The 9,293-nt window shown below is 38.2% G+C and overlaps 1 protein-coding gene across 1 annotated transcript; it reads left to right on the top strand.

Annotated features, from left to right (window-relative positions):
• The first annotated feature begins 422 nt into the window (after positions 1-422).
• Positions 423-1,163, top strand: LOC122013552. Its single transcript, XM_042569816.1, has 3 exons — positions 423-515; positions 593-807; positions 881-1,163. The coding sequence occupies exons 1-3, from the start codon at positions 423-425 to the stop codon at positions 1,161-1,163; spliced, it is 591 nt and encodes a 196-aa protein (XP_042425750.1).
• The last annotated feature ends 8,130 nt before the right edge of the window (positions 1,164-9,293 follow it).

Raw genomic sequence — 9,293 nt, 5'->3', positions numbered from 1 at the left:
TATATTTATTTAAAAAATTGTTACAGACATTCCTTTGATTTAATTATTTAATCATACAATATAAATTTTATTTTTCACTATATACTGTTAGGATGTAGAAATATCAGAATTTTAAACTCATTCCTACAGTTTGGTTGGCGTCAGAATCGCTCAACCTAATAAATCAAACGTATTATCAAAATCCAGCTCGTCTCCTATTTATTGCGCACTTATTATGGATCTCCTCCAACGATATATATGCAACGCATTCACAAAGGATATACAAGCCACAAATTCTCAGAATTCTCAGCAGGTTTAATTTAAACCCTATTAGTCATTCTTCTTTCTCATTTTCTCTAAAATTTACATTCTGCAGCTTCATATTTCCTTTTGGATATCTCAGTGTTGAATCCGCGATTTGATCCGTTACCTCGCGAACAGCAATGGCCTTGGAGCAAAGTGGAAAGATTGGGTCCTTTGTGATTATTCAAGGCTTCTTGTCCTTCATATTGGCTATTGTCGCAGAGAACAAAAAGGTTCCCTCTGCTATCTCTTGGAATTATATTCTTTAGTATTAAGGTTCAGCGTTTCATTTCGCGTATTCATTTTACAGCCTCCGTTTGGAACTCCAATTCAAGGAAAGGGCGTTGTGATCTGCAAATTCCCAAGCGATCCGACAGTGCTTGTCGGGTCTTTGTCAGTCGTTGCTCTAGTTTTTACGATCATAGGAGGGCACGTCGCTGTGTTCTTTAACTACAAAGGGAAGGCTGTTTCAAACAATGTCCTATTTGGCTACTCCGCCTTATTCGTATTCTTTGTGATCGCTCAGTGAGTTCACTCCTCTTTCTTACTGTGTAGGCATCAGTTCTGTATTCATAAACTTGTTATCGTCTTGTTTCAGGATTGTGTCAACTCTAGCATTTGCGTTCTTGATATGGACTGTCGTTACTGAAGGCCTACACCGATCCCGCAACGTTCACTACGATCTCACGACTCAGTGTCCCACGGCAAAGACCGGCATGTTTGGTGGCGCAGCTTTTCTCGCCCTTGATGCGGCCATCTTGTGGCTTGTTTGCCTCACGCTGACCTTGAACGTAAGAGCTGATCACTTTGAGGACGAGGAGGTTAAGAAGGGAGAGTATGGGCAGGTTTATGCTACTGAATTGGTTAGCCAAGGGGCTTAGCTATACTAATTACGTGCATTTATTTCTCTTATAACATTTGTAATTACTGATTAGTATTAGTATTGTGTACTTAGCTTGCTTGTGCTCTGATCTTTGAATTATCATTTTAATGTATAATGATAAATTGTATAATATTATAAGGCCTTTTTATTTCAACTATTACATTCATGATTTTACTATTAATTTTTATATATATTCTATTTTTATGTAAAATTTTATAGAAAATGAATAGATATTTTTTCCTATTGTTAATTTAAACTTAAAATATATCTCTAGTTTCTCCATTTTGTTCCAGCTCTATCAGTTTGCCAATTCAAGCTTCCTTTATTTGATTGGCCTTCCTTGATGACCTTTTAGTATTAAGGGGTTGTTTTGTTTAGAGGAATAAGGATGGGGAATGAAAATAGTAATCATTGATTATCAATGTTAATCTTTGGATTATAAGAATGAGAATATAAATAAGGGAATGAATCCTTATAAATATTGGACAATGATTCATTCCCCCTCCCCCCCTAATCAGCATTACTCTATTTTCAACAATCAAAATATTTTTTTATTTCAAAAATACTCTTGACCTAATACGAATTTTTCCCCTTGATACCAAATATTCCCGTGCCCCCTTCATTCGCATCCTCTGTGTCGCAGCCCCATCAGCCGACGAAGTGGAAGTTGGTCGGAGTAGCTCCAGCGAAGGAAATCTAGCGTCTGAGTCAAGTACACCATGTTGCTGCCTTGGCAACAACATCCGTCACTTGCAATGTTGTTCCTAGACGATTGCCTCATCTCCTGCTCCCTCTCTCCCACTACCACTTCCCCATCCTCCCAGCCAAAGAAATCCAAATGATATGAAAAGGATGACAACGACCCGAAGAACCTGGACGCCATCAGATCTCCCAAGGTCATTCAGTTAAAGATCCTTCAGTTAGGCTGCAACTTTCTCCTCTTAAATGTAAACCATTGCTCAACAACAACTCGGCTCATCTACCTGTCTCCGATCAGCGATTAACGGACTCGCAGCCTAATCGACAAAGTTGTCGTCCCACCGACCCACAAACATCTGGTGGAGGAAGCAAAAGCAATCCAGCTTTATCGTGACACTCACCAGCGCAGCCGATGCAAATCATAGGTTTAGGTTCTTTTGCCTCAGTGATAGTCATAAGGTCGGGGGCGAAATGGTAAGAGGAAAGAGAGATGTGCCAACGAAAGAAGAAAACGGGAAAAAAAGTAAAAGCACTAAAATTATCGATAAAAAAAATCTTATATATTGTAGTTATTTTTTAAACCTTATATTGAGTTATTTAAAATGAAAAAAAACTCAAAATATTTTTTAATACATTAATTAATAAGGATAAAATTAGAAATTTATTTCATTAGTATTACTGACATTGATTTAAACCAAACACCGATAATACAATCTTGATTCTCATTCCTATTAGTCCCCAGGGCGTAGCACAACTGGGGGCACATGGTTTCATGACCGAGAGATCCAGGGTTCTATCCTCGGGGTGTCATTGCCTGGGGTTAATGTCCCGACCATGCATTTTCAGTTGTGTACCTGTATTTACCTCCCTCCATATCCGTGGGACTAGCTCTAGGGAGCTGCTGATGTGGCGGTTCCACATTTGAATCTCATTCCTATTGACCCCATAATCAAACTCATTACCATTTTGATTCACAAATCCAAACCAAATGTCCCCTAAGTTCAAAAATAGATGAATTTGCTCCCGTTGATACCTACATGAATATTTATTATAATAGATCTTATGAACAATTATTAACAGGTGCGAAAATAACTTGCTAAATGTCTAACATCCCCATAGGCAGCTATGCTGGGACATAAACGGTTCTAAAGGGACCGTTAAGATTTTTGTTTAAGAGATGAATTTGAGTGTAAAAACTGACGTTCATTTATTTTTAAATTAGTGGACAAATATTTTTTTAGCTCCTCAAACGCCTTGATGTACTCCTCATCCCATTGGAACTTAGTTGCTCGTCGGAGTTCCTTGAAGAAGGGGAGACTCCGATCGGTCGACCGAGAAATGAAGCGAGATAGGGCAGTAATCCTCCCTGTCAATCTTTGGGCCTCCTTTAGGTTCTTTGGGGGAGCCATGTCTTGTAATGCTTTTACCTTGCTGGGGTTGACTTCTATTCCCTGCTCGATCACTATGTATCCCAAGAACTTACCGCTCTTGGCCCCAGATAAACACTTGTTGGGATTGAGCTTGAGCGCATACCTCCTCAGGGTCCTACAAGTTTCTTCAATATCAACACATAAACTAGAATCCCATATAGATTTAATAAGAATGACATCCACATAAACTTTCATGTTCCTTCCAATCTGCTTCTGAAAGACCTTGTTCATAAGCCACTGATAAGTAGCTTCTGCATTCTTGAAACCAAAAGGCATAACATTGTAATAATAAGTCCTACTCTCAGCAATTGTTAAACTAACCTTTTCCTGATCCGCCTTGGCGAGTGAAATTTGGTGATACCCTTGATAGACGCCTAGCATACTAATGAATTCACATCTAAATGTATAATCCACCACTTGATCTATACAAGGCAGAGGATAATAATCCTTTGGATAAGCTTTGTTGAGGTTCCGAAAATCAATACATACTCAACACTTATTACAGGGCTTAGAAACCAAGACAACATTAGCCAACTAGCTTGGAAATTGTACTTCCCGAATATATCCGGCTTCCAGTAGTTTATCCACTTTTTCCTTGATAATTTTATTTTGATCAGCTCCAAAGTCCCTTTTCTTTTGCTTGAATGGCCGGGCATCTGGGTATACATGTAGAGTGTGTTCCATAACTGTTGGTGTAACACATTTTACCTCCTTAGGTCTCCGTGCGAACACGTCACTGTTTCTCATTATGCATTTTACCAAGTCTTCCTTGAGATCAATAGCTAGATCGATCGCGATGTAGGTAGTAGCTTCCGGTCGGCCGACTTGTATCTGCACCTCTTCCTTCTCCTCATATACAAGAGTGGGCGACTTTTCATGAATGTCGTTGATATCCATCCTCTGAGCTTTTCGGGCGACATTAGCTTCCGCCCTTACCACCTCCACGTAGCACTTACGTGCTACTATTTGGTCTCCCTTGACTTCCCCTACTTGATCATCTATAGAGAATTTTATTTTCTGGCAGAAAGTAGAAATGCCTGCCCTGAATTCATTCAAGGTCGACCAACCCAATATGACATTGTATACTGATGGAGAGTCCACCACCATGAAAATCGATCGGCGTGTCCGCATAAGGGGCTCCTCCCCTAAAGATATGGCCAATATTATTTGATTAAGTGGTTGTACGTCATTGCCTGTGAACCCATATAATGGAGTGACCATAGGCTAAAGCTCACTCGAGTCGATCTGCAGCTGATCAAAAGTCTGTTTAAAGATAATGTTAACAAAGCTACTAGTATCAATAAAAGTACGTGAAATGTTGTAATTGACTATAACAGTTTTAATTATCAATGCATCATCATGGGATACTTGCACCCCTACTAAATATTTAGGCCCAAAATTAATTTCTGGCCCTGCTACCTTCTCAGCACTACATCCAACGACGTGAATCATTAATCACCAAGCGTGCGACTTTCTTGCCCAATTGGAATCACCATCAGTGGATCCTCCATCTATCATGTTTATGCTGCCTCGGGCAGCATTGTTGTGATTTTCTTCTTGTCAGGCTGATGGTTTCTCTAGCCGTACTTGATCCGACGTTTGTGCTTGTATAGTGGGGAGAGGTAATATTCCCGCTTGTTGTCCACTCGATTGATCACTACAACAAAAACTGTAAACGACAACGGATATTATCCGTTGTCGTATGGTCAAAAAACCGTTGTAACTGAGGGCGTTGTAGAATGAATTGCCCTACGACAACGGTTTTGAATCCGTTGTCTTTGTAGACATTTGACAACGGTTTTTATCTGTTGTTGTTTATATGCTCAAAATTTGTTTACGAAGGATACGACAACGTTTTAAAACCATTGTGGTAGAGAATTTCAACAACATAAATAAACTGTTGTGGTAGACTCTTTTTACAACAGATTAATTTTAAAACCGTTGTGGTAGATAATTTTAATATGTTTTACAACAGATAAAACCGTTGTCTTTTATCACTTTTTATAAAAAAAAAAATCCGTTGTGGTTACGTACTTTTTATAATATTTCTAACCGTTGTCTTTAATGTTCATGTTGTAACATGATAATAACAAACAACCAATCTTTATTTAATATAAATAAACCACCAATACAAAACTAAATATTTACTACATTTAATCCATGAAAATGTTATCTTCAAATTTCAAAAATTAACTACATAAGAAAATTAACAAACAACCCAGCTTTAAGCTTCTGCTTCCATTTCAAGGGGGTCTCTTTATGATAAAATATTCTCTTCTTCTTCTCTTTAATTGTAACGACCCAAATTTTCCCATTTCGAGTTCCAAATGTCCCTAAAAATATTTGGAAATACTTTTAAAATATTCTAGAGATTTTTAGAAATTTTTAGAGTATTTTTACGTAATTTTTGGAGGTCGTTTGGTATGTTTACAAAAAGAAAGAAGTTTTGACAAAAAACCGTTGAAGGTGAGACTCGAACACACGACCTCGGGTCGGACCGACCCAACTGGACACGGCCCAACCAGCTGAGCTACCGGGCTTTGTTAACTAAGTATGGGGAGAAATAAATTTAAAGCATAGATAGTAATGAATAAAAACCCGAATTATAAGAGAAGGTTTAGGTTTTCATTTCCCCAAAACCTAACTTCCCTCTCCTCTTCTCACGCGGCGGCTCCTCTCTCGGGCGAAAAGGGGCGACGACGTTAGGTCTTTTCTTCGGCGCCGACGAAGGCTTCTTCCGGCCGGCCTTCACCCGTGCATGATCACCGCGACGAAGGGAACTCGGGAACACCAAGAAGCTGCCGAGATTGAAACTTCACTGAAACCCTAGACCTCCTCCTTTGGTTGTAAGTCCAAGAAGGCATGGTAAGTACTACTCACCTGCGGTAGGAGTTGTTTCGGGTTTTCCGTTTTGATTTTTCCTTGCTTCCGAGGCCTAGCATGAACCCTAGACTTAGTATTTGGGCTGCACAGCAAGTTGCCCTTTGCTTTTCATGAGCATAGCATGTTAAGGTCAAGAAATTGTGTTCTTTGTTCATTTTGAATTCAAGGCACGTTGTAAAGATTTTTGGGTTCTTTAATTTTCTGCCGTGAGTCTTATAGGAAGAAGATGAATGATTTAAGTTAAGCATGTAGAATTGTATGCTAGGGTTGTTGTGTTATGCATTCTATCCTTAATTGTTGCTAGGGATTTTGCCATGCACAGTTGAGTTTCCGGTTGGTTCTTTGCTGCCCTGTTTTGGATCATACCGTACATATTGCTATGGTTACCTCATGTTGCTGCCGTGAGTTCATCTAAGGATACATTCTTTTGGCTTGCTGTTGAATTCTTTGAGTTGTGTTTTATGCTTGAATTTCCTTGCTTTAAGATCATATTGTACAGAGTTAAGGTTGTTTAGGGATTAGTTTTGGACAGCATATTAAAGGAGCCTGAAGTTGTATTCTTTTGCTTTATTTATAGCATGTTTAGAAAGTTTGAAGTAGCATTCTGTTGCCTATTTTATAGCACGTTAAAGAAGCCTGAAGTTGTATTCTTTTACTTTATTTATAGCATGTTTAGAAAGTTTGAAGTAGCATTCTGTTGCCTATTTTATAGCACGTTAAAGAAGCCTGAAGTTGTATTCTTTTGATTTATTTATAGCATGTTTAGGAAGTTTAAAGTAGCATTCAGTTGTTTATTTTACAGCATGTTTAGTAAGTCCAAGTTAGCTATCTTTAGCTCTATTTTACAGCATGTTTAGTAAGTCTAAGTTAGCTTTCTTTTGCTCTATTTTACAGCATGATTAGCAAGTTTGAATTAGCTTTCTTTTGCTCTATTCTATACATGATTAGTAAGTTCAGATGTGCTTTCTTTTCCTTTGTTTTACAGCATGTTTAGAAAGTTCAGATTTGCTCTTCTGTTACTTTGTTTTATAACATGCTTAGAGAGAGTTAGATTTGTTTCCCTTGTATTGTTTTTATATAACATGCTTAGTTAATTGTAATCCTACACTTGTTAGGTATATCTAAAGGATTCCAATAAACTCTAATAAAGGATTATGAGAAAACTGAGTAAAAAGGAAAAGACCAAGGTCTAGTTAAAAAGAGATAACAAGTAAACTAAAGTAAGAGGCTAGTACCCGACTTCCGAGGTTGTCGTTAAACAAATCCAGGTGACCAATTCCGAGGTCTTGGCCCTGGTAAGACCGAGGTCTTTATCCTCATAGGGCTGGAGGCTCGCTACCCCAGTCACTATTAGAGAGCGCGCAAAACAAAGATGGTACTAAGCCTGGGCCCAAAGAAGAAGAAAGAAAAGAAAAGAAGAAGAAAGTAAAAGAGAAATTAAAAGATTAATTTCTAGTATAAGAAAAGTAAGAAGAACAAGAAGAAGAAAGTAAAAGAGAAATTAAAAGATTAATTTCTAGTATAAGAAAAGTATGAAGAACAAGAAGAAGAAAGTAAAAGAGAAATTAAAAGATTAATTTCTAGTATAAGAAAAGTAAGAAGAACAAGAAGAAGAAAGTGAAAGAGAAATTAAAAGATTAATTTCTAGTATAAGGATATAAGAAAATGAAACAAGTTTACGCTTAGAATCAATAAAAGTTTAGTTCTTTAATTCTAAGCTTACAGTAGTTGTTTCATTACTTTCCTGTCAGTTAGTGAGCATATTTAGTATTCAGTTTTATTTCTGTATACCATGAGTACATGCAGCTTTGCTTTAGCATTTCAGTTTCAGTATTATTGCATTACTTTTATGCACTTCGAGTTTTTGTGAGATAGATTAGTACTTACTAAGCGTTTTCGCTTATAGATCTTTTTTTTTTCCTCCTACTGCAGATAAAGGAAAAGCTAAGATATGAAGGGAGACGACAGGATGGTGGTGGTGATGAAGGTGTGTGATGACTGCGACTATGGAGAGATCCAGAGAGTGTCATCAAACCTGCAGGACCTATTTGATTAGAGTTTATGCTTTAGTTCTTTTCTTTAACACTATTATGAAGTTTGTGAGATTGTAGTTGAGTTTATTTCCGCATATGCATTTAGTCACTTTAATTATTTGTGGAGTGATATAGTTGGTTGTCTTTACTGTTGTTTTTATAACTGCGTGGTTGTGAAAAATGAGTTCCAGCCGCCTGTGGCTGCGTATATATCTTATGTACTATGGATTTGGTCACCGGTACATGGGAGACTCTGCCGAAATTTTTCGGTAGGAATTCCTCTGAACAGTGATAAATCTAAGTATTGCTAATACTAGCGTCAGTGACACTAGTAAGTAGAGTAGTAGTTAAGTAACGGTCATCCTTAGAGAATAGTAGTAGTAAGAAGGGTGGTCGTTACAGTTGGTATCAGAGCAGTGTTCCATTCTCCAGCATCACACACACATCAGCATCATCCTCGCCGTCTCCAAGTAAGAAAGTATTTAAATCCTTTCTTTATTCTGCTTTCCTTATTATTAATTGCAGTATAGAGTACTTATTTTTTTGAGTACTAAAGTAAGATAGAAGATTTAGTTTCCCTTTTCTTTATTCATATTTATGTATGATTAGAAGGGTTAGAGAGAGGATACCAAGTCCTTTTCTTTGCATAATTAGATGTTAAGAAAAAGGATGTCCCCGTACCATTCGTACTGAGAACCAAGATCAGGAGAACGAAGAGCATAGATCAACTGAGCCCAATCTCTCTGAAGTTGTTGCCTAACTCCAGAGACAAGTAGCGAGCAGCAGCAAGTGATTGCCAATCTAATGGCCAATCAGAAGCTAGCTCCTCCCACTCCCCAACCACTAATGTGGAGACCCCAGTGGTGACTGAAGTCCCATCAGTTGCCTTGGAAGTCGCCATAACACCTAGAAGACAAGAAGCATACCTCATCCAGTGGCTGAAGCTGAAACCAGAAAGCTTCTCAGGCACGACTGAACCCTGGGATGCCCAGGCTTGGTTCAAGACACTTGAGAGCACAATGGAGCTTCTTGACTAGCCAGAAGTCGAGAAAGTCAAGTGCGCCTCTTTCTGCCTGTCTGGAG

Source organism: Zingiber officinale, chromosome 8B (genome assembly GCF_018446385.1).
Source record: "Zingiber officinale cultivar Zhangliang chromosome 8B, Zo_v1.1, whole genome shotgun sequence".
NCBI lineage: Eukaryota > Viridiplantae > Streptophyta > Magnoliopsida > Zingiberales > Zingiberaceae > Zingiber > Zingiber officinale.
Note: the sequence above shows the minus strand (reverse complement) of the source record. Positions and strands in the feature narration are given on the sequence as shown.

Coding starts and splice junctions, on each gene's coding strand:
- LOC122013552 (XM_042569816.1), top strand. CDS start 423: ATGGCCTTGGAGCAAAGTGGAAAGATTGGGTCCTTTGTGATTATTCAA. Junction 516..592: donor TTGTCGCAGAGAACAAAAAG/GTTCCCTCTGCT, acceptor TTCATTTTACAG/CCTCCGTTTGGAACTCCAAT. Junction 808..880: donor GTATTCTTTGTGATCGCTCA/GTGAGTTCACTC, acceptor GTCTTGTTTCAG/GATTGTGTCAACTCTAGCAT.